The sequence below is a fragment of the Dipodomys merriami genome, unplaced genomic scaffold, assembly GCF_024711535.1.
Source record: "Dipodomys merriami isolate MVZ:Mamm:240054 unplaced genomic scaffold, mDipMer1.0.p SCAF_5, whole genome shotgun sequence".
NCBI lineage: Eukaryota > Metazoa > Chordata > Mammalia > Rodentia > Heteromyidae > Dipodomys > Dipodomys merriami.
Window position 1 is genome coordinate 60,662,176 of NW_027206068.1, and position 25,336 is coordinate 60,687,511.

The following is a 25,336-nucleotide window of genomic DNA, read 5'->3' on the forward strand; positions in this document are numbered from 1 at the left end:
ACTGCATTTGTCCCCTCAAGTGAGTCTTTGAGTAACCTGAGATTGAAACTCTTCAAAAATTTCCTTATACAGTGGCTCAGTCCCACACCTTCCTTTAAGAGAGCATACCCATATGAAGCCACAATCGTATGGAAAGCCTCATCCTTTCAGTCTAGTAATCCTTCACTGTGACTTTAGGCCTAACAAGCCATCAGTAAAGGCCAGCAAAATGTGAGCCCTCCTACAGTAGACATTTTGGATATTCCAGTGAAGTGTGAGTATCCTGGGAACCTGTATATCGTGGAAACTCTGAGACACATTCTAGCTCCCCTTGCTATGAGGACCAGGGCTTGTTTCTAAAGGCAGCAAGGTAATGGTGTCCCCTGAGAGCTTGTTAACAAACTTGAATGCAGCTGAGGTGGCTACAGTGTTTACTCCAAAGGAAGGAGAATGTGGTTCACTGTGGCATGAAGGAGGAGTAAAGAGATGTTGAAATCTGTTTGCAATCAGACAGACCAATGCCCCAGTGAGCCTAGAGAAGGTGATGTGTTATAGCTTCTTACAGCTATAGTTATAGCTTGCTACAGTCTAATGTCTTCATCAGGAGGGGTAGATTTAAGCAACCCCTTGGTGATTGCATCTCTGTAGAGGAGATGCAATGGAATTCTCTATCCCCTGTCCTGGCAGCCTTTCCACAGTTTGTTTTTGGAAGTCATCATTGAAAAATAGAGAAATCTGGCCTTTGTTCTTGTGTTAACAAAGAGATTTCATAATCTGCCCCTTCAGCCTATCTCTATTTCAGGTGCAGATGGAACAAACATGGTTCTCTAATAACTACCTGCACTGCTGCTGCACTGTAAACAGCAGATGTGGGCACAGGGGAGAAAAGAGAGGCCAGCTGTGGGGAATGGCAGGTGGGGAACTAAGCAGGCACAGGCCTCCTCCAGCTATTAGAGGGGAAGGGGATCAGGATGGATGCAGGACACACCTGTTTTTCAACCATGCTGTTAAAAGAATTTTGTGCAGCAAGTCAGAACACAGACCTGGAGCTCCACAGTTTTAACCCATCCTACCTGCATAAAAATCCAATGCACCTATTTTTTAATATAATTTTTTGTTGTTATTAAGGTACTTTACAGAGGGGTTACTATTTCGTGTCAAATGATGAGTATATTTCTTTTTTTGGACAATGTTACCCCTTATTCGCTTTCCCCCAGTTTCTCCTGCCAATCCAACTATTTCCAAAATAAAGAATAAATCAGCACTTTTAGGAAGGAGGTAGAAAGGGAATAAAGGTGAACAAATTAAGAACAGAAAATCATAGCTTCAGGGCAAACAAACAAACAAAACCAAATACCTATTCAGCCCTGACAATCAAAGAGAAAAGAAAATGATTCCATTTCAGGAGCCAATGGCTCATGCCTGTAATCCTAGCTACTCAGGAAGCTGAGACCTGAGCCCTGGCAAGAAAGCCCGTGAGACTCTTTTTTTTTTTTTTTTTGTCGGTCGTGGGGCTTGAACTCTGGGCCTGGGCGCTGTCCCTCAGCTCTTCAGCTCAAGGCTAGCGCTCTACCACTTGAGCTACAGCGCCACTTCCGGTTTTCTGGTGGTTTATTGGAGATAGGAGTCTCACGGTCTTTCCTGCCCGGGCTGGCTTTGAACCGCGATCCTCAGATCTCAGCCTCCTGAGTAGCTAGGATTACAGGCATGAGCCACCAGCACCTGGCTGGGCTGTCTGTGAGACTCTTATCTCCAGTAAACCACTCAGAAACCCAGAAGTGGCACTGTGGCTCAAGTGGTAGAGTACTAGACTTGAGCTGAAGAGCTGAGGGACAGCGCCCAGGCCCAGAGTTCAAGCCCCACAACGAGGAGGGTGGGGGGCGGGGGGGAGATTTCATCATTTACTTGCTGATACAGTGAAGAGTTGAAATTGCATTATTTTGGTAGGCTGTTCTAGACTTATAATTGCTCTTAAACGGATCTTCCTTCAAAGACAGCTCTCAAATACGCCCAGCATGCCTTGCATACATAGATACATGATACCAATAGGTAGACTAAGCCTACATTCATCCTAGTCAGAGCTTGCGGTGCACGGAGATATTGACACAGAGTATTTCTTGTCTCTACTGTGCATGGGGCTGTGGCAGCACTGTGAAAACAGATGCTTTGATCACCTCCACTCCTCAAGGAACCTGGAATTTCCCCTTCTTTAGCTACAGAGACCTTGCTTTAAAGGGACTGAACCATATTTTTAAATAAAATTTCACACTGCTGGACACTGGTGGCTCATGCCTGTAATCCCAGCTACTTAGGCTGGAATCTGAGGGTCTAAAATCTGAAATCTGAGTGGAAAAGTTCATTGAGACTCTTATCTATAGTTAACCACCAAAAAACCAGAAACGTAGCTGTGACTCAAAAATGGTAGAGCATCAGTCTTGAGTGCAAAGGTAAAGGCAGAGCACTCTGGCCGAGTTCAATTCCAGTACTGACAAATAAATAAATATTTTTCTCTTATTCTTTTTATTGTTAACAGACAAATGAATACTATACATATTTATGGGACCATGTCATATTTCATTAAACATTTATTTTTAAGATAAAATATTATTGACAAAATTAGAAACATTAAAATATGACTTTAACATATGTACTGATATTAGCCCAATAAAATGAGATATAATACAGATCAGAAATCCTTTCTGGAAACATTGGGCAAAATCTATGCAACTGTTGAAAACTTAATGATTAAAAGTTAATGAGTAGGCTAGGAAGGTGGCTCAGTGGTAGAGTGCTTGCCTTGCATGCATGAGGCCCTGGGTTTGATTCCTCAGCACCATATAAGCAGAAAAAGCCAGAAGTGGTGCTGTGGCTCAAGTGGTAGAGCACTCACCTTGAGCTGAAGAGCTGAGGGACAGCGCCCAGGCCCAGAGTTCAAGCCCTACAACCAACAAAAAAAAAAAGAAAAGTTAATGAGAACCTTTTATTTGTCGATCTGATTTGGAAATGGCATTTCTCTAAAAGTTGTAATGATGGCTCAGGAACATTTTAATCATTTTAAGTAAAACTTTAACTTTTTCTAAGTTTCATTTGGTTGTTTCCATGAAATTTAGTGCAAATGGTTAGAATCATTTTAAAAATCATAGGTCCACTGACTACACAGAGTCCTCATAGTTTTTATGTCCTCTGTAACAACCCACCCATCCAGTTATTACTCTGCTCCTGATAGCGTGGAATAATTAGCTTGTCAATCTGTAACCCCCGCTAGACGCAACATCCCAGACTGTTTTAGGTTGTTGTTGGTGCCTAGCTTTTCTTCTGCCTTTCTTGGAAAGGAATTAAAATATTTATAGCCTCACATAGACTACAATGGACAGGATTGTGGACAGTTATACCATGTTAGGATCCAAGGAGCTACCTTCTTCTCCATTGCCCAGGAAACTCACAGCATGTGTTAAGGGTATATACTAAATCATTTTTCTTATAAAGTCTCAGGTAAGAGTATAGATATTTCATTAAAAATCCATGGGCTGGGAAGGTGGCTCAGTGGTATAGCGCTTGCCTTGCATGCATGAGGCCCTGGGTTCGATGCCTCAGCACCACATAAGCAAAATGAAAAAAGCCAGAAGTGGTGCTGTGGCTCAAGTGGTAGAGCGCTAGCCTTGCGCTGAAGAGCTGAGGGACAGCGCCCAGGCCCAGAGTTCAGGCCCACAACCGGACCCCCCCCCCCCCACACTCCAAAAAAAAAAAAATCCATGATAAGCCAGACGCCAGTGGCTCATGCCTGTAATCCTAGCTACTCAGGAGGCTGAGATCTGAGGATCGCAGTTCAAAGCCAAGCCCAGACAGGAAAGACCGTGAGACTCCTATCTCCAATAAACCACTAGAAAACCAGAAGTGGCGCTCTAGCTCAAGTGGTAGAGCCGCTCGCCTTGAGCTGAAGAGCTGAGGAACAGTGCCCAGGCCCAGAGTTCAAGTCCCACGACTGACCAAAAAAAAAAAAATCCATGATAACTGAACACCTGTAATCCCAGCTGTTTGGGAAGCAGAGATCAGAAGGATTGAGGTTCAAGACCAGCCTTGGGAAGAAGCTACCATGAACCTTATCTTAATGAATAAGATGGCTATAGTGACATGGGCCTATAATCCATAGGTTCATACCAACCCTGAGCAAAAATGAAGACCCTATCTTAAAAAAACCTAAAAGCTGGGGCTGGGAAGTTGGCTCAGTGGTAGAGTGCTTGCCTTGCATGCATGAGGCCCTGGGTTTGATTCCTCAGCACCACATAAGCAAAAAGAAAAAAGCCGGAAGTGGCGCTGTGGCTCAAGGGGTAGAGCGCTAGCCTTGAGCTGAAGAGCTGAGGGACAGCGCCCAGGCCCAGAGTTCAGGCCCCATGACCGAACCCCCCAAAAAAACTAAAAGCAAAAAGGGTTAGAGGCATGACCCAAGTGACAGCCTAGGCCCTAAGTTCAAATCCCAGAACCACTAAGGTAAAAAAAAGATACAAAAGCCGGGTATTAGTGGCTCATGCCTATAATCTTAGCTACTCAGGAGGCTGAAATCTGAGGATCATAGTTCAAAGCTAGCTAACTACCAAAAAAAGCCAGAAATGGAGCTGTGGCTCAAGTCATAGAGCACTAGCCTTAAGTAAAGAAGTTCAGAGACTGCACCAGGCCTGAGTTCAAGTCCCAGGACCGGCACAAAAAAAAAGGACATTAAAATAATCCATAATTGCTAGATTCTATAAAGTTGGGTCTGTAATATTATTTGCTGGTACCAGTCTCTTAGAAAAATATTTACAATCGGACCTAGGCACTAGTGATTCATTAGGTTGTCTCTAGTAAGAACATATGAGGCATTTCATAGTTAAGCCTATGGTGAGGAGCAGCCTTAGTAGTAATTTCAGATTAAGTGTGCCTTTGGACTCTGACTTTGTAATTCAGAGGGTATGGACTAATGCTCTGTTAGTGTTAGGTGTTATAGCACCATAACTGCATCAGCAGAGAGAATGATCTTAGCTTGTATCCATGATGCCTGTACAATCTATGATTATGCTTTTTTCTCTACTTTAATTGTGTCACAATTTTTTTATGAAGAAAGCAAAGAGGCTTAAAATATATAGTCATGACTTTAAACTGAGTCATAAAGCTGGTCACTGGTGGCTCGCAACCTGTAAACCTAGCTACTCAAGAGGCTAAGATCTGAGGATCATAGTTCAACCCAGGCAGGAAACTCCATGAGACTCTTATCTCCAATTAACCACCAAAAACCTGGAAATAGAGCTGTGACTCAAGTGATGGAGTGCTAACTTTGAGCTCTGGGACAATGAATTACTTTGTTTCTCTTTACCAGCTAGAAGCTGTTGCTATAACTAACCAAATTTTACAAAAGGGAAAAGTAAAATAATTTGTTTCATTTTGAGTAGATATCAAGAATATTTTCATGACAAAATAACAATGTTAAGTGAAAAAAGCAGGCTATAGAAACTATGTGTGTGGCTGGGGATGTGTAGTTGTATAGCTTATAGATAAAGTGCTTGCTGAGACTATCCAAGGCCATAGGTTTGATCCCCAGTTGCATAGGGTAGGTTACATCAACAGAGTAAAACAAAATGAGAGAAAATATTTGCAGATTAAAGCCAGATGCTGGTACTCATGCCAGTAATTCTAATGATTTAGGAGATTGAGGTCTAAGGATTGTTTCAAAGCCAGCTCCAGAAGGAAAGTCCATGAGACTCTTATCTTGAATCTCCAAATCACCAAAAAGCTGCAAGTAGCTCAAGTGAATAGAGCACCAGCTTTGAATGAAAGCTGAAACATAGTATCCAGGCCCTAAATTCAAGCCCAGTTACAGGTGCACATGAATGCTTATGTGCACACACATGCATGCATGCTTGCAAACTAAGTATCTGATAAGAAATTGATATCCAAATGTAGAGAGTTCCTGAAGTTTAACAACTGGAAAATAGACAAAGGACAAAAACTAACCCTTCTCCAAACAGAGATACTGCCAGCCAAATAAACATATGATAAAATACACACTGTTGCTGGGCCAGTGGCACTCCTATAATTCTAGTTATTAGGGAGCCTGAGGTCTGATTATGGCAGTTTGAAATCTGCTCAGGCTGATTTTAATCCATGAGACTCCATCTCCAAAGTTACCAGCAAAAAAAAAAAAAAATTAAAAGTATGGTTCAAGTGGTAGAGCTCCAGTCATAAGTGAAAAAGTTGAATAAGAGCATGAGGCTCTTAAATTTAAGCCCTGAAACCAACAAAAACAACATAAAATTACTATATAATATAGCAGTTCTATGCTGGCTAAATACTCCAAAGAATTAAAAGCAAAATTTCATAGAAATATTGTGTGTACATGTTCATAGCAGTATTAACTGAAATAGCACAATAACTGAAATGTGGATGCTATACAAGTGACCATCAACAGAATATATGGCTGAATAAGCAAAACGTGGTATATACATAACATAAAACATTGAGCCTAGGGGGCTGGGAAGGTGGCTCAGTGGTAGAGTGCTTGCCTTGCATGCATGAGGCCCTGGGTTCGATTCCTCAGTACCACATACACAGAAAAAGCTGGAAGTGGGTGCTATGGCTCAAGTGGTAGAGTACTAGCCTTGAGCTGAAGAGCTCAGAACAGTGCCCAGGCCCAGAGTTCAAGGTCCTCAACCAGCAAAAAAAAAAAAGAAAAAGAAAAACATTAAGCCTTAAAAGGGAAGAAAATTCTGACAGGCTACAATATGAATGAATCTTGATAATTGACTAAGTGAATGTCAATAATAAAAACATGATTCCACTTAGGTGAGATAGAATAATAAAATTCATGAAGACAGAAGATAGAAGGGTGCTAAGGAAAGAGGTAGATAGAAGGAACTAGGAAGTTATGTTTAATAGATACTTTTGGGCACCAGTGGCTCACACCTGTAATCCTAGCTACTCAGGAGGTTGAGATCTTAGGATCACGGTTCAAAGCCAGCCCAGGCAGGCAAACCTGTAAGACTCTTATCTCCAGTAAACCACTCAAAAAACCAGAAGTGGTGCTGTGGCTCAAGTGGTAGAGCTTGCCTTGAGCTGAAGAGCCTAGGACAGTGTCCAGGTCCAGAGTTCAAGCCCCATGACTGGCAAAAAAAAAAAAAAAAAAATCCAAAAAATTCAGAAGTGGAGCTATGTGGTTCAAGTGGTAGAACACTGGCCTTGAGCAAAAGAAACTAATGGGCAAAGCCCAGAACCCTGAATTCAAGCCCCAAAGACTGACACACACACACACACACACACACACACACAAAGTATTTAATAAGCTGAGTGTGGTGGTTCATGCCTATAATCCCAGAACTCAGGAGGCAGGAGAATCATGAATAATTTGAAACTAGCCTGGGCCATGTAGTAAGATCCTATCTCAAAAAACAACAGCAGGGCACTGGTGGTTCACGCCTGTAATCCAAGCTACTCAGGAGGCTGAGATCTGAGGGTTGAGGTTCAAAGCCAGCCCCAGCAGAGAAAGTCCATAAGACTCTTTAATTAACCACCAGAAAACTGGAAGTGGCACTGAGCCTCAAGTGATAAAGCGCTCACCTTGAGCTGAAGAGCTCAGGTACAGAGCCCAGGTCCAGAGTTCAAGCCCCATGACTGATTTAAAAAAAAAAAAATGATTTTAAAAACCATGAAGGCTAAGGGTAGTAATGGAGTTCCTTTCTGGTGTGCACAAGTCCTGTCACCCAGTTCAGTCCTTAGCACAATTACAACAAAGCTATATATCTTATATGATTCTGATTGGTTAGTGCTTAACAGATGTCATCTTTATGAGACTTTTAATTTCCCAAGTTTCCTGCATGTGTTGCTTTTATTATCAGGAAAAATAAAACCCTTTAAAGAGATTTTTTTAAAAAACTACGAACGTTAATATGAAGGGGAGAATTTTTTTTTTAACTTAATGAGGATTTTCTGTCTATTCATTTTCATTTACTGCTTCTTAGGCCACTCACAGTGACAAAGAAGTCTTCCCAGGCAATTACTGATCTGTTGCTTTACAGGTCTGCTGCCTTTCTTAGATGAAAGGGACTTTATTCAGTTTGGTGTACATTACTTTGTCTAGTCATGACATGTTTACCTCAGCCAATCCCTGCCTCCTCACCCATCCTCACTTAGAGCCTCTGATTTGCAGATGACTGCCTTAGAGGCAGCAAAGCTGAATCAACTGGTTTATTTGGGAATTAAACACAGGATTTTGCCCACTTCTGCTAAACTCAGTGGTACTGGTGTGTGTGTGTGTGTGTGTGTGTGTGTGTGTGTGTGTGTGTGTGTGTGTGTGTGTGTGTGTGTGTGTGTGTGTGTGTGTGTGTGTGTGTGTGTGTGTGTGTGTGTGTGTGTGTGTGTGTACATGTACTGGTACATAAAATATAGTGTATATCATTGTAGAAGCAAGAAAAATAGATTTTTTTTTCAGTCGTGGGGCTTGAACTCTGGGCCTGGGCTCTGTCCCTGAGTTCTTCAGGTCAAGGCTAGCGCTCTACCACTTGAACCATAGCACCACTTCTGGCTTTTTCTGTTTATGTGGTGCTGAGGAACTGAACCCAGGGCCTCATGCATGCAAGGCAAGCACTCTACCCTTGAGTCACTTTCCCAGACGGAAAATGGATCTTTATGCACATAGTAAAAATATAAAAGGGCCAGAAAAATATAACGGCCAGGCACTGGTGGCTCATGCCTTTAAGCTTAGCTACTTAGAAGACTGAGATCTGAGCATCATGGTTCAAAACCAGCCCAGGCAAAAAAGTCTGTGAGTTCTTATCACCAAATAATCACCAAAAAAGCCAAAAGTAGAGCAGCCTTCAGCAAAATAGCTCAGGGCAGCACTCAGGCAAGGGGTTCAAGCCCCATGGTAAAAAAAAAAAAATTGTAAGCCGGGCGCTGGTGGCTCACACCTGTAATCCTAGCTACTCAGGAGGCTGAGATCTGAGGATCACGGTTCAAAGCCAGCCCGGGCAGGAGAGACTGTGAGACTCCTATCTCCAATAAACCACCAGAAAACCGGAAGTGGCTCTGTAGCTCAAGTGGTAGAGCGCTCGCCTTGAGCTGAAGAGCTGAGGGACAGCGCCCAGGCCCAGAGTTCAAGCCCCACAACTGACCAAAAAAAAAAAAAAAATAACAGCAAGGAACAAAAGCTAAAGTTCTGCAGATGGTTAATGTTTTTATAGTCTACATAGTGTAGAATATTTGTAGATATTTGTATCTATTTCTAGAGGCAAGATGTTTGGGATTACAAAGATAATCTTTTTCTAGAGGTATTTTTTTTTTGGGGGGGGTCTGGTTGTGGGGCCTGAACTCTGGGCCTGGGCGCTTTCCCTCAGCTCTTCAGCTCAAGGCTAGCACTCTACCACTTGAGCCACAGCGCCACTTCCGGCTTTTTTCTTTTTGCTTATGTGATGCTGAGGAATGGAACCCAGGTCCTCATGCATGCAAGGCAAGCGCTCTACCACTGAGCCACCTTCCCAGCCCAAAGATAATTTTTAAATGTTAAGTTTTTTATTTTCAGCGATGTCTGCATATATACCAAAGCAAAAGGAGGGGTTGGACTTTCTACTTAGTCAAACATTACTTTGTATTTAAAAAGCATGACTATACTCTAAATTATTATCTAGTACTGATAACAGGTTGCTTATTCTTCAAATTACCCATACTCATCCTAAAGGGAGGATCTCAAATGATCTGCCTTGTGTTACCATAAAGAAAAATGATTAAAAGAAAACCTTGTGATTGACAACTGAAAATGGTATTTGCATTGTAATATGGATCAGAGCTTCTACTGTGATTTGCAAGTACTCAATTGATAGATAAGGATAGACTGATACTGGATGTTTTCTGTTCTCAAGCATTGATTACCTAACAGAAATTTTCTTACTAGCTTTATAAATATGTAAGGTAGCAGGGCACTGGTGGCTCACTCCTGTAATCCTAGCTACTCAGGAGACTGAGATCTGAGGATCGCAGTTCAAAACCAGCCCAGACAGGAAGTCCGTGAGACTCTTATCTCCAGAAGTGGTGCTGTGACTCTAGTGGTAGAGTGCTTGCCTTGAGCTAAAGAGCTCAGAGACAGTGCCCAGGCCCAGAGTTCAAGCCCCAAAACCAACCAAACAAGAAAAAACAAAAACAAAAACAAATATGTAAAGTTAGGAGTCCCTCTATCTGTATTATCATTTTAAACTTATCCCTGGCTTTGTCCATTAGCACTGGTATCAGTTATTTGCTGTGTGTCTCATAACTATGAAGCCCATGGTAGAGTGAGCCAAGGATGGATGGTTTGTCTTGTGGCAGGTGTCATACCTTTATTCATCTTGCATATCCTCCTCTCTCCTGTCCCTGTATGCACAGCGAAGCTGCTGCCCATGCTGTCGCCACCCTGGCTGAAGCCACCTTACAAGGCGGGGGACAGATAGTCCTGTCTGGGGAAACCGCAGCAGCCGTTGGAGCACTTACTGGAGTCCAAGATGCTAATGGTAAGAGATCATAAATATTTTATTGAATTTATTCCCTGTTTCCACTTAAACCTTCCTGACATGGCTGGCAGCAAACCCTGCAGAAAGAGTTGAGCTTGGTTTGGGTTTCTCTTCCTTGATAGTCATCTGATACCTAGGAAAATTTTAGGAGCTTCTGGTTCCTTTCAGTGGTAGGAGACGTGAGGTTTCTTGACAGAAGAATTCCGTAATAATGGCTATCTAATTGGACTACTTATTTTAAAAACAGCTGTTTGGGCTGGGAATGTGGCTTAGTGGTAGAGTGCTTGCCTAGCATCCGTGAAAGCCTGGGTTCAATTCCTCAGTACCATATAAGCAGAAAAAGCCAGAAATAGTGCTGTGGCTCCAGTGGTAGAGTGCTAGCCTTGAGCTCAGGGACAGTGCCTAGGCCCTGAGTTCAAGCCCTAGGACTGGTAACACACACACACACACACACACACATGCACACGCACACGCACGCACACACACACACACACACACACACACACACACACACACACACACACACACACACCAAAAAAAACAGCTACTTGCTATGACAAAACTTTTTGAGAGGCACTTGAGAATTTTCTATGAGGCATATTTTACTTCTGTAGATGGTTGTTGTTGACGGCAGCAGAGATTCCTCTGGGGATGGGGAGGGGTGAAATAAGCTGGCTCCCTCCAGAAGGGTGCCACCATTTTGCCTTGCCCCAGTTTGGGCAGTAGGCTGTGATGAAGGTGCTTTTCTAGTCTGTCCCTGCTTCCTGTCATGTGTGACCTTACCAAAGACATCTGAATTTAGCCAGTAACATGCTACAAACCTGCCCTTCTTCCCCAGCTCTTTGGCTTCCTGGATACTGGTGAATATCCCAAAGAAACAAAAGAGATAAAGTTCATAGACATGTGGTAGCAAAACTTACAGTTCCATCCCAGCTCTTTAAATTTACTTCAGCAGGCTCTAGGAGTCAGTGGCCAAGATTTGGGCTGCTTGGGGAAGTGCCTCAAAAGTCTAGGTCAAAGAGGAGAACCAGCCCTGATCTGTGAGACTCTGGATGATTGTGCTATTTAGGTTTGAAATGTCTATATGTATAATGAAGCAGGTTTGGGAAAAATTGTTTTTTAAAAGTCTTGGAAAGAGGCAGATAGGTAAATAGCATACTTTCATTTAGAAAGAAATCTCCTTAATGACATTAAGTATTGGAAAGAAGTAGTACCTTTTTTAATAGTCATTCCCTAAGAACCAAATACTCTGCTAGTTGGAATTGTATCTTTCTGTGTCCACCTTTGAACATGGGAGGAGGGAAGAATAATGTAGGAAATACAGAACCATTATGGCTTCAGAGAACCTCTTTCCTGAAGGAACTCCTACTCCCACCCACCCTTAAAATCCAGAACTGCAACTACAGTCTGCTTTTTCTGGATGACTGGTGCTTTCGTGAACTAACTTAAATGGAGATAGGGCTGATTTAACAGGAATGCTGCTGGATAAAAGACATCTTACAGCCATGTGTGTTAGGTTAAACTGGACCATAGATGGAATTAAGGAAAGTTTTACCTCTATTTGCTTACCCCTAAGGAAAGAATCTTACCCCTATTTGCTCATCTTTTCTCTTCCTCATCTGAGTCCTAATCAAGTGTGAATAAAAGGTAGGCAATCTAGCCTTGTTGCATTCTATTCAAGTGCAGTTGCTCTTGGGGCATTCAGTAGAAGACTTTGTTACTGATTCTAATAGACTTGACCTGTTGGGAGAGAACTGACAATTTTATAATCCAAGTTCCTCCCCAACCTTACCTGTTCCAATGGATAAATTTCCAGGCAAATCTAAGGATATTCTTGACCTATTTTGTCATAGAGTAAAGATGGACCACACCCACTACTATTGATTACTGATGGCAGTCCCTCTGCAAGTAATCTTCATGTTGTTGCCTGCATTTGTGATAAGAGAAAATTCAGATCTGTATTCTGAAAGCCATGGTTCCAGCTAAGCATAGTAGCATGTGTGTACAGTGTCAGTTACTAAGGAGGCTGAGAATTACTCAAGCTGATGATCCATCTAGACAGCATAGCAAGATGCTTTCTCAAAAATAAAACAAACAACAACAAAATACAGTTTTTCCAAAGCAAGCCATCCTGTTTGTGTCTGCTGATGCTTGCTGAACTCAAGCTGGACTTAGCCCTTTCTCATTGTAGCTTGTCTGTATCAAATCAAATACAAATCAAAATAGTTTTTGCCTATCCCAGCAAATTTTACACAGAGTCCAATCATTTTATCTGCCGTAGGAATCCAAAGAATGAGTGATAATGGAAATAATCCAAAATAATTCTGATAGTTCTTCTGTGCTTTGACCTTTCATCCAAGTCCTATAAGACTTACTTTTGGACTAGAATTACATTTTTCCACATTTATCCAGCCTATATGGTTTCTGGATAGATTGTAAGGGATCTTTTCTCATTCTTTCAGATTCTGACACATTGCTCAGCTTTGTCACTTCAGCAATGACACATTTATGGTATCTGCCAATAAATCAAGTTTACTTTTTTTTTTAATGGAACACTTCACAGATTTGCATGATATCCTTGCATAAAAACAGTGCTCATGGGCTGGGAAGGTGGCTCAGTAGTAGAGCGCTTGCCTTGCATGCCTGAGGCCCTGGGTTCGATTACCCAGCACCACGTAAGCAAAAAGAAAAAAAGCCGGAAGTGGCGCTGTGGCTCAAGTGGTAGAGCGCTCGCCTTGAGTTGAAGAGCTGAGGGACAGCGCCCAGGCCCAGAGTTCAGGCCCCACAACCGGACCCAAAAAAAAAAAACAAAACAGTGCTCATCTTCCTTGACTTTTTCTTTTTTAGTTGTTTTCTATGTGTTGCTGAAGTAAGCACAAATTTACCTTTTTTTTTTCTTACCTTTTTAAATCAGAATGAATTTATTATGAGGAAGAATCAAAAGATGGCGGAGCCTGATCCTAATTATAGATGTAGAACTAACTTTTATCCCTCTGAGAGAAAAATGAATCACAGATTCCAGAGCCAGCTAGCAGATTGACTTTTCTAGGCGCATTTTTAATGTTATTCGGGCCTCAAACAGTTTATGGGACATAGCTAGTAGGGATAGAAGAAAAGTATGTGTTGAGTTTGATGGAATATGATAGCAAGTTGGGTATAAGGTAAAATCTTGTAGGATAGTATTAAAGATAATAGCTGGGTGCCAGTGGTTCAGGCCTGTAATGCTAGCTACTCAGGAGACTGAGATCTGAGTATCAAAGTTCAAAGCCATCCCAAGCAAGAAAGTCCCTAAGACTCTTATCTCCAGTTAATCACCAGAAAACCAGAAGTGGTACTGTGGCTTAAGTGGTTGAACACTATTAGCCTTGAGCTGAGGGACAGCACACAGGCCCAGAGTTCAAGCCCCACAAACAAAAAACAAAAAAAGAAAGTAAAAGATAATGATCTATGTGGCAAAGGTTTAAATTCAGAGTCACCAAGGAAGTCCTGAGCCTTCAGATATTCCTTCTTTCTGATCATTAACCCCATCCCAACACTAAGGGAACTGTTCAAGCACTAAAATTACTATATTTCATTTTATGTTCTCTATTTTTTCAATAGAGGAAAATGAGTCTTTGGTCTGTTAAAATTGAGTCACATGGTTCAATCTGGTCTGATTTGTTTTTGTTTTTGTTTCTAGTCTAATCTTTAAATTGAAGCAAGGGGGCTGGGAAGATGGCTCAGCGGTAGAGTGCCTGCCTTGCATGCATGAGGCCCTGGGTTCGATTCCTCAGCACCACATAAGCAGAAAAAGCCAGAAGTGGTGCTGTGGCTCAAGTGGTAGAGTGCTAGCCTTGAGCTGAAGAGCTGAGGGACAGTGCCCAGGCCCAGAGTTCAGGCCCTACAACTGACCATTAAAAAAAAAAAAATCTAAATAAATAAATAAATAAATAAATTGAAGCAAATTTTAAATTTTCATAGGTACCTTTTCATTGAGAAGGAGATAGAATTGCCAGTGGCTGGGAAAGACAACCAATAAGTTCCTAAGATACCTTAATATACGAAGTCATGAGCTGGGCACCAGTGGCTCAAGCCTGTAATCTACGCAAGAGGCTGAGACTTGGAGGATTGAAGTTGGAAGCCAGCCCAAGCAGAAAAGCCTACAAAAAACTCCATCTATCTCCAGTTAACCAGGAAAATGCCGTGCACGAGGCCCTGAGTTCATACCCCAGTTTCAGCACCAAAAAAAAAGGCACTTTATTTAGCCCATTCATTTCCCTGTACTCTACCAGTCTGTCTCTGTGGGTCCCAGGTACCCTGTGCTCCCAGGACTCTTAGCTTCTAGGACCAGCAAACATAGGCACTTTTAGAAGAGAGAGGGTTAATCTGCCTTTTATCTTGCTTTCTATTCTGCCACAAAAATAATGAAAGATAAGAGTTATATTGGCACTTGGCTACCTCAGCCTCTGCTCTTATGTTTGAGATCTTATTGCAAATTCATACAGCTTTGTTTGCTTCTTAAAAACAAGAGAGGGCAGAGCAGTATAGTAACTGAAGTTCATAAGTAATCAAACCTCTTGCAGAGCTCCTGAGAAAACCTCAACATTTTCTAAACTAGCTGGTGCTCTTTCTGATGATTCTATAAGAACGAAGAAGGGACAAAGACTGCAATTGTTCTGGGCTTCTATGTCCTGATTATAAAAATCATGGGCTTGGGCTGGGAAGGTGGCTCAGTCGTAGAGCACTTGCCTTGCATGCATGAGGCCCTGGGTTCGATTCCTCAGCACCACATAAGCAAAAAAGAAAAAAAAGCCGGAAGTGGCACTGTGGCTCAAGCGGTAGAGCGCTAGCCTTGAGCTGAAGAGCTGAGGGACAGCACCCAGGCCCTGAGTTCAGGCCTCACGACTAGACCCCCCCCCCAAAAAAATGGGCTTTTTGTCTTGATGGCAAAAATCATCCATAACTCTACCAACACAATGTTGATGTTTAAGTTATATTTTAATCTGGCTTTTTTTCCCCTATTCATAAAAAATGTTTTCAACCTAAATACAGTTGTTTCATCAGTACTGTTTTGTAATTGGTTTTCAATGGTCACAACCATTTTCGTGTCATTAAGTCTTTTTTTAAAGATTATTTTAAATGCTTGGTAAAAGAAAAAAAGTGCTTGGTTATAAATTATCATATTGTCCATAATTGGTCAATCTATTGTTGATAATTTAGATTACTAAGAATTTTTACAATAAAAAAATCTCTGCTAGGGGCTGGGAAGGTAGCTCAGTGGTAGAGCTTTTGCCTTGCATGCCTGAGTCCCTGGATTTGATTCCTCAGCACCACATAAGCAAAAAGAAAAAAGCTGGAAGTGGTGCTGTGACTCAAGTGGTAGAGCGCTAGCCTTGAGCTGAAGAGCTGAGGGACAGCGCCCAGGCCCAGAGTGCAGGCCCCAGGACCGGACCCAAAAAACAAAAACAAAAACAAAAAATCTCTGCTGATCTTTGTACAAAGGCTTGCCCCACCTTTGGTTATGTGGTCTCCTCTGCTTGCTTCCAGCTCTCTCAGTGCTGTTGGGAGCCTGCCTCCTGCCTCACCACAAGCACAACTGCAGTATTTTTGCTTATTTTAGAGTAGATATTTAATTTGCATCTTTTATGTTAGCGAAAAATGTTTTCACTTCTTTCATGTTTTATCTACATTTATATTTTTCTTGCCTATTTTTTGTTGTTGTTATTGGGAGTCTATATATTTCTCTTTTGGCTTTCTGGGTTTTTGTTTTGTTTTGAGAATAGGCTCTGAATCTGTAGCACAGGTTGACCTCAAACTCTCGATCCTCCTGCTTTTGCCTTTCCAGTGCTGAGTATATGAGTGTGCCACCATCTTATAATCTAGAAAATCCCTGTCTATGTTAAAAACAGCCTTTATTTTACATGTTGCAAATAGTTTTTCAGAGTTTATCATTTCTTCTGTTACTTTTGTATTTCCCTAATGATTTGTCTTTTGTTTTTATTTTCATGAAGTTTCTGTTTTTTCAGTTTATTTTATTTTGAGAGCGTCTCAAACTCATGGTACTCCGGCTTCATCCTCTCAATTGCTGGGGTTATAGGCATGAGCCACCAAACACTAGGCTACTTTTATGGGTTTTGCTCTTCGTTTTGTCAGTCATGGGGCTTCAACTCAGGGACTAGGCTATATCCCTTAGCTCTTTCGATCAAGGCTAGCACTGTATCACTTTGCGCCATAGTGCCACTTCCGGTTTCTGGTGGTTAATTGGAGATATATTCTCACAGACTTCTGGCCTGGATGGCTTTGAACCATGACCCTCAGATCTTGGCCTTCTGAGTAGCTAAGATTATAGGTGTAAGCTAGTGGTGCCTGGCCTATTTTTACATTTAATAAATCTTTTCTATGCTTAAAATTAGATAAGTATCTTAACTATTTTCTAACATGTTCTTAATTTTTTTATTTTGAATCCTGTAAAAATGTCTGAAATTTATTTGAGTGCATTAGGAAGCAAGATATAAATATGTCCTTTTATGTATGTATGGACAGTGTTGGGGATTGAATTTAGGGCCTGGTGCTTGTTAAGCAGATGCTCTGCCATTTGATTACACCTCCAACCTTTTTTGCCTTAGTTATTTTCAGTGTAGGGTCTTGCTTTATGCTGGGGCTGACTTGAACTGCAACCCTCCTACTTTGGCTTCCCCCATACATAGCTGGAATGCTGGGTGAGCACCACCACGCCCAGCCTCCCTTTTTCTGTGTTCCCAGTTCTTTGTACCATAGTATTTTCTCGTGGCATACTAGTAGTTACTGAAAGGCCTGGGTTTTTTTTGTTTTGTTTTGGGTTTTTTTTTTTTTTTTAATTTGGAGGGAGAAAAAAAGTAATTTAAAATTCCAAAGGGTTTTTTGGAAGAGTTAGCTTTACACTAATTTTGAAGTTCATTTGGAGAAATAAAACCTTATGTCTACTCTTCATTTCCACAACCTTTTAGCAGTACTACCTGCTGTCCTGGTCAAGACCTGGGGTCTTAACCTTCTGTCTTCATGCTCTGAATGAAGGGAAATAGATGGGAGGGCTGTTTAAAAATTAAAGCTGATGACAAGGCATTAACACTACACTTACAGAAAGAGCAGTCTTGGCATTTATCTGCAGGGCAGGAGGGCTCACTTTGCTTAGGCCTGACTCTGGCAGCAGGCTTCTGCTGAGGCTCTTCCTTAAGCCTTTCAATATAAAATTGCCCGCACAGGCTTGCTGTACTGCAGAATGAATGCACATCTTAATTTCCTCTCTTCCTCATGCAAACATGCTTTCACATTCTCCCTTTGTTTTTCATTGCACTTACTTATTTTTTTTTAAAAAATAAGTCAGGAGGAGGAAGCAACAATGCTGAATAGGAAATGTACTCATTACCTTGCTCATGTAACTAACCCCTCTGCACAGCATTTTTACAATTAAAAATGTACCAAAAAAAAAAAAAGCCGGGAGCTGGTAGCTCACGCCTCTAATACTAACTACTCAGGAGGCTGAGATCTGAGGATTGTGGTTCAAAGCCAACTATAACAAAGTCCATGAGACTCTTATTTCTAATTAACCACCAAAAAAGCTAGAAGTGGAACTGTGATAGATCACTAAGGGGCTATGTGCCAGTGGCTCATGCCTATAATCCTAGCTACCCAGGAGGCTAAGATCTGAGGATCACAGTTCAAAGCCAGATCAGACCGAACAGTACATGAGACTCCTATCTCTAATAAATTACCCCAAAAAAGCTGGAAGCAGCGCTGTGGCTCAAGTGGTTGAATACTAGCCTTAAGCAAAAGAAGCTCAGGGACAGCACACAGGCCCAGAGTTCAAGCCTCAGGACCAGCCAAAAACAAAATATTAAAACTAAAACATAGGTATGTTTCCCCAATTGAATTTCATCTAAACTTATCTAAATAGAATACTTTGTAAATAAATAAATACATTTTTTTAAAAAGTAAAGGAAAAAGCAGAATTCTTTGGTGTTTAGCCGAGCACCAATGGCTCGCACCTGTAATCCTAGCTAGCCAGGAAACTGAGATCTGAGGATTGCAGTTCAAAACCGGGCAGGAAAGTCCATGAGACTCTTAATCTCCAATAAACCACCAGAAAACTGGAAGTGGTGCTATGGCTCAAGTCTCAAGTGGTAGAGAGCTAGCCTTGAGCTGAAGAGCTCAGGCATAGTGCCCAAGCCGAGTTCAAGCCCCACAGACTTACCTTCCCAAGCTAGCTTTGAACCACGATCCTTAGATCTCAGCCTCCCAAGTAGCTAGAATTACAGGCGTGAGCCACCGGTGCCCCGCTAGAAATGGGTCTTTCGAACTAGCTTAGAGGTACATACCTGTGATTCCAGCATTTGGGAGACCAATGCAGGAGAATTGTGAATTCAAGGTCAACTCTAGCTACAAAACAAGTTAGAGGCTGGTCTGAACTACATAGTGGGATCGTGTCTGAAACACATGTGCACACATAATTTTTTTTTTTTTTTTTTTTTTTTTTGCCGGTCATGGGGCCTGAACTCTGGGTCTGGGCGCTGTCCCTCAGCTCTTCAGCTCAAGGCTAGTGCTCTACCACTTGAGCCACAGCGCCACTTCCGGCTTTTTCTGTTTATGTGGTGCTGAGGAATCGAACCCAGGGCCTCATGCTTGCAAGGCATGCACTCTACCGCTGAGCTACCTTCCCAGCCCCCACACATAATCTTTTAAGACTGTTAGAGCACTTGCCTACCATATGGGAGACAATGATTTCAATACCAGCACTGTAACACTTGCACACACAGGGAGAAAAATCTTTTTAGAAAGAGGAGTAATAGAAGATGGATCAGAACAAACATGAGGTTCAAAGAAGAGAACAGAAGCCATGTCCTGGTGGCTCATAACTAACTACTCAATAGGCTGAGATCTGAAGGTTGCCATTCATTCAGAGAGCCAGCCCAGGCAGGAAAGTCTCTAAGACTCTTACCTTCAGTTAATCACCAAAAAGCTGCAAATGGAACTGTGGCTCAAGCGGTAGAGTGCTTACCTTGAGCTGAAGAGCACAGGGACAGTGCCCAAGCCCAGAGTTCAAGCCCCACGACTGACCAAAAATAATAATAATAATAAATAAATAAAAATTTAAATGAAGGAAGAAGCAGAATTCTTGGGTGGGAAACTCACAGGAGAGATTGGAACATGTAGTCTATTCCTGTGAAGCCTCCCAAGTGAGACAGGATGGCTCCTAGTCCTGTCTGTAAAGAATTGAGCCCGGGGCTGGGAAGGTGGCTCAGTGGTAGAGCACTTGCCTTGCATGCATGAGGCGCTGGGTTCGATTCCTCAGTACCACATAAGCAAAAAGAAAAAAGCCAGAAGAGGCCCTATGGCTCAAGTGGTATAGCTCTAGCTTGAGCTGAAGAGCTGAGGGACAAGGCCCAGGCCCAGAGTTCAGACCCCAAGACCCGACCCCCCCCCCCCAAAAAAAAAAAAAAGTGGTACAGAGAGCTGGGGAAATCTTTCAGTGATAAAACATGTACTTTGTGTGTGCCAGGTTCTGGATTTGATCCCCAGCACTGAGGGAGAAATGTAGTGAGCATCATTTAGTTCTGTAGGATCTGGGATAGGATGGGGAAGGCCTAGAGGAGCTGGGTATTCTAATTCTGTACCATTAGTAAGCCTTTGTGGTCATAGACAAGCATGTTAAACTCATTAATAGGCCTTAGCTATAAAACTAGGATAATGATAGTTCTATACTAATAATAAGGTGATGAGCATTAAACAAGATGATTTCTTCAAGGGCTCGGGCACATAGACACATTGTAAACAGGAAATTCTCATTAATAGTGAAAATTTCATCTCCATCATTCTTCATAGTAGGTCAAGTTGTACAGAGTTCACAGTACTTGCATAGGCCCTCAGTTCAAACCCTAGTAATGCCAAAATCTTTTTTGAAAAATAAGGAACTGGGTGCTGGTATCTCACATCAATAATCTTATCTACTCAGGAGATTGAGATCTAGAGGACTGAGGTTTAAAGCCACCCCAGAAAAATCTATAAGACTCCCATCTTTAAAATAACCAGAAGCCGGGTACCTGTAATCCTAGCTATACTCAGAAGGCTGAGATCTGAGGATCACAGTTCAAAGCCAGCCCGGGCAGGAAAGTCCATGAGACTTATCTCCAATTAACCACCAGAAAACTGGAAGTAGCACTGTGGCTCCAGCGGTAGAGCACTCGCCTTGAGCTGAAGAGCATAGGGACAGCACCCAAGCCCAGAGTTGAAGCCCCACAACGGACAAAATAAAATAAAATAACCAGAAAAGGCTAGATTGGAGATATGACTCAAAAGTGGTAGAGCACAGCTGAGCAAGCAAGTGTCAAACCGAATTTAAATCCTTGTACCAGCCAAAAAGAAAAAGTCAATGGAGAGCTAAGTATTATTAAAGAAATATACAAAGGTTACTGGCTTGTTATCCTATTTGTCACTAAATCACTTTTTGTGTTGGTATTTTAATTAAAATTTAAATAAATACATCAAATTGATTATACTCTCAATCATCATAAAATATAACAGCCCTAAAACTGCATTTGCATAGTTAGTCAAGTTGTTGTCTCAAGGCCTTAAGCACACAGTCCTGAGTTCTATGCTATGAAGGTTCTCAAAGCTGTGGGCTTGCCAGGAGCCGGTGGCTCACGCCTGTAATCCTAGCTACTCAGGAGGCTGAGATCTGAGAATCATGGTTCAAAGCCAGCCCGGTCAGGAAAGACTGTGAGACTCCTATCTCCAATAAACCACTAGAAAACCGGAAGTGGTGCTGTGGCTCAAGTGGCAGAACGCTCGCCTTGAGCTGAAGAGCTGAGGGACAGCGCCCAGGCCCAGAGTTCAAGCCCCATGACCGACAAAAAAAAAAAAAAAGCTGTGGGCTTTTAGGCCACTCTCCTGTTTGTGGTGACATGAAAGGAAATGAAAACACTAAGATGGTCTCAGTCAGACCAAGTATAAACATTACCTATTCTGCAAGAAAAAGCAAGAAGATTTAAGATTCCTTTGTAATTCAGCTACCTCATTTGGAACCATGGGCCTTGTTTAAATGGAGATAATAGAGGGCATAGTGACATACCTAAAAGGTTGCTTCTATTAAGAAGTAAGATGTAGGCTGGGCTCTGGTAGCTCACACCTGTAGTCCTAGCTACTCAGAAGGCTGAGATGTAAGGATTGCATTTCAGAGCCAGATTGGGCTTTTTCCATATATGCTTTTTTTTTTTTTTTTTTTTTTTGTCAGTCATGGGGCTTGAACTCTGGGCCTGGGCACTGTCCCTCAGCTCTTCAGCTCAAGGTGAGCACTCCTACCACTTGAGCCGCAGCGCCATTTCCATGAGACTTTTTATCTCCAATTAACTACAAAAAAAAAAAAGGCCAGGAGTGGAGTTGTGGTTCAAGAGGTAGAGCACTAGCCTTGAACAAATTAGCTCAGGGTCAGTGCCTAGGCCCTGAGTTCAAGTTCAAGACACACACACACACACACACACACACACACACACACACACACACACACACACACACACACACACACACACACACACACACACACACACACACACACACACACACACACACACACACACACACACACACCACACACACACCACACACACGTATGTACGTACGTTATATGTACAGAACTTCTTGAAGCTATTCAAGCTAAGCCCAGAACCAGCTGCTGCCAAGAGAACTCAGCATTGTATTGCAGCAGCCTGGGGATGATGAGATGCTTGGTGACCTCTGTGGCTCAGGAAATAGGCTTTATTTGCTCACTGGGTTTTCCCCATTTGAGTCAACTTTTCTCTTAAAATGAATAGTTTTTATTCTAGAAACACATTGGTAGATGTCTTACTAGAAAAAAAGCTATTTCTGTTTTGTTCTATATCTTTGCCTGACTCTAAGCACTGAGGATAACCAGTGAAGAATCTTTTTCCTTTCTTTTTCTGCTAATTTATTTTTTTTAACTTTCTGCCACCTCAGTCTTCCCCTTGCAAATGACCTCACTATATCTTCATCTTTCTACATTCCCCAGTAATGGATGGAACATACCTCACAAGACTTGTTGTACAGAAACAGCTAGAGCTGTGGTTGGCCAGGGTCTGTTAGCAAATTAATGGTGAAACTGGCAACCCAACCCTCATCTCCAGTGCTCTTTTCTCTGTCCAGTGTGGCTCTCTTCTTTCCCCTTCACGGCCTCTTGCCATCTGGGAAGTAAACAAGGTATAAAACAAGTAAAAATTACGGTTTTCATTATTCTTCTAGTTTAAACTGCCACTTGGTATGGTAACTATTTTGCAAGGTTACTTTAGGAAACAGTGGCTTTATTTTACCCACTTTAGAAGTTGAAAAGTAATGGTAAATCTTAGAGACAAATACCTAAGATCTAAAACACACTGTCAAAATCGGTGTAAACCAGGTATTGTAGTCATACTTATAAACTTAGCTACTTGGAAGACTGAGTGAGTTGTAAGGAACCCCCCCCCACTCCCACCCCCCTTCACAATCAGTATCTGGGCATGTCTGTCAGCTTTGGAGGAGGCTGTGATTGGAAGAATAATGGTTCTTGGTGAGAACTCCTCAATGAAGGAAGCTGGGCATGGTGTTATACCTCTATCATCCAGCTATGATGGAAAACATAAAATAATAGGAGGATTGTGGTTTGGAACAGATCTAGGCAAAGAGCAAGACCATATTTAAATAGGGCAAAAATATGGCCAGGCACCGGTGACTCACGCCTGTAATACTAGCTACTCAGGAGGCTGAGATCTGAGGATTATGGTTCAAAGCCAGCTGGACAGGAATGTGTATAAGACTTTTATCTCCAGTTAACCACCAAAAAGCCAGAAGTAGAGCTATTGTTTAAGTGTTAGAGTACTAGCCTTGAACAAAAGAAGCTCAGGGACAGTGCCCAAGCTCTGAGTTCAAGTCCCAGGACTGTATAATAAATAAATAAATAAATAAATAAATAACTGTGAAAAGGGCTAGAAGTATGATTCAGTAGCAGAGTGCCTGCCAAATAAGAGTGAAGCTCTGGACTCAAACCCCAGTACCACATTAAAAAAAAAAGTGTGCACACACCGGTAGTCCCTTCTACTTGGAAAGCTGAGTTGGGAGTATTGCTTGAGCTTAGGAGAATGTATAAATAGAACTGCATGCAGCTGTCAGTATAGTAGCCATGAGCTACTTGTGGCTATTTGGATTCAAATGTAGGTAAATTAAAATTAAACAATGTAAAGTCAATCCGTCACATTAATCATTTTTGAAATTGTGAGCAGGTACATACGATCTGAGGTGTTATTTCATTATAATGTATTCATATTTAAATAGGCACATGTGCCTAGTGGTTTCTGTAGTGGATTGCACAGCGAGGAGATTACCATCTTTGCAGAAAGTTCTTTTGGATAGTGTTGATTAATAGCTATAGCAAAAATACTGTGATTTATTTCAAGCAGGTTGTGCCCCCTTCATACACAAGGGGGGCAGGCAACCACATGAGTCCTTCATGAGCTTTGTCTCCTAGTGACCTTCTCAGCTCATAGACAGCATGGCTTTGCATTACCAAAAAAAAAAAAAAAGAAGCCACCCATGTGACTGCAGTAATCCGCAGCCAGTGAACAGCCGGGCAGGAGGCTTGCAAGAACTGTCCTATTTTTATGCACTGCAAGAGCCCTGAGCTAGAAAACCTGAGGCAGGAGGCAGTGGCGACACCTAGACCCACTTCCTAGTGTATTTATTCATGGTGCAGGCCACTTGCATTTCCCACTTATTCCACACAAGTGCAAGTTTCTTTTTTATAAGTAAAGGTATCTGTAGCCAGGTGCCCTAATAGATTTATAACCACCACCAAAAGATTAAATTATCTAAAGTCTGGTGGGTCACAAAGCTGAGAGGAAACTTTGCTCTTGGATGAATTTCAGATTTCACAGTGAAACACAGCTGCTGAAGCTGTGTGATGGGCTCTCAAATCTGGAATCCCCAAAGAGCTGTACAGTGCTCTACCATCTCATGGCACTGAAGGAAGAAAGAGGCAGCTCCGTGGTAATTTGTCACTGCTGAAGTTTGTCCTTCTTTCCTCCTTTAATAACTTCCTGACGTCTAAAGTGCCTTCCAGAAGAGCTCTCAGAAGTGGAAATTTTCCTCCCCTCCCCACCAAGTCTCTTCCATCCAGCAAGGTGTCATGGTGGCCATAACTGGGAGGCAGAGATGGTTTGGTGCTACTCTTTAGGGCCTGGGAAGCTAAGCATGCCATAACTGCTGTCTACCTTCACTACTATTATTTCTGTTGGTTCCTTCCATTATCATTATTAAAAATTTTAGCCTGGTGAGTGGCTCATACCTGTAATCCTAGCTATTCAGGAGACGGATCACAGTTCAAAGCCAATCAGGGCAGAAAAAGTCCTTGAGACTGGGCTGGGAAGGTGGCTCAGTGGTAGAGCGCTTGCCTTGCATGCCTGAGGCCCTGGGTTCGATTCCTCAGCACCACATAAGCAAAAAGAAAAAAGCCGGAAGTAGCGCTGTGGCTCAAGTGGTAGAGCGCTAGCCTTGAGCTGAAGAGCTGAGGGACAGTGCCCAGGCCCAGAGTTCAGGCCCCACAACCAGACCCAAAAAAAAAAAAAGTCCTTGAGACTCTCTTCAATTAACAGCAAAATAAATGCCAGACTGGAAGCATGGAGTGCCAGCCATGAGCCAGCAAGCCAAATAAAAGCATGAGGTCAACACAAAAACAGAACAGGGGACTGGGAAGGTGGCTCAGTGGTAGAGTGCTTGCCTTGCATGCATGAAGCCCTGGGTTCAATTCCTCAGTACCACATAAGCAGAAAAAGCAGGAAGTGGCGGTGTGGCTCAAG

At 42.2% G+C, this 25,336-nt stretch overlaps 1 protein-coding gene across 13 annotated transcripts in view; it reads left to right on the forward strand.

Annotated features, from left to right (window-relative positions):
* Nrf1 (nuclear respiratory factor 1) overlaps positions 1 to 25,336 on the forward strand; it is a 127,439-nt gene that overhangs the window by 80,341 nt on the left and 21,762 nt on the right. For all 13 annotated transcript variants that reach the window (XM_069996753.1, XM_069996755.1, XM_069996756.1 and 10 more), the window contains one exon: positions 10,360 to 10,484. In XM_069996753.1, coding sequence (XP_069852854.1) covers positions 10,360 to 10,484 — 125 coding nt within the window. The remainder of the gene's footprint in view (positions 1 to 10,359; positions 10,485 to 25,336) is intronic.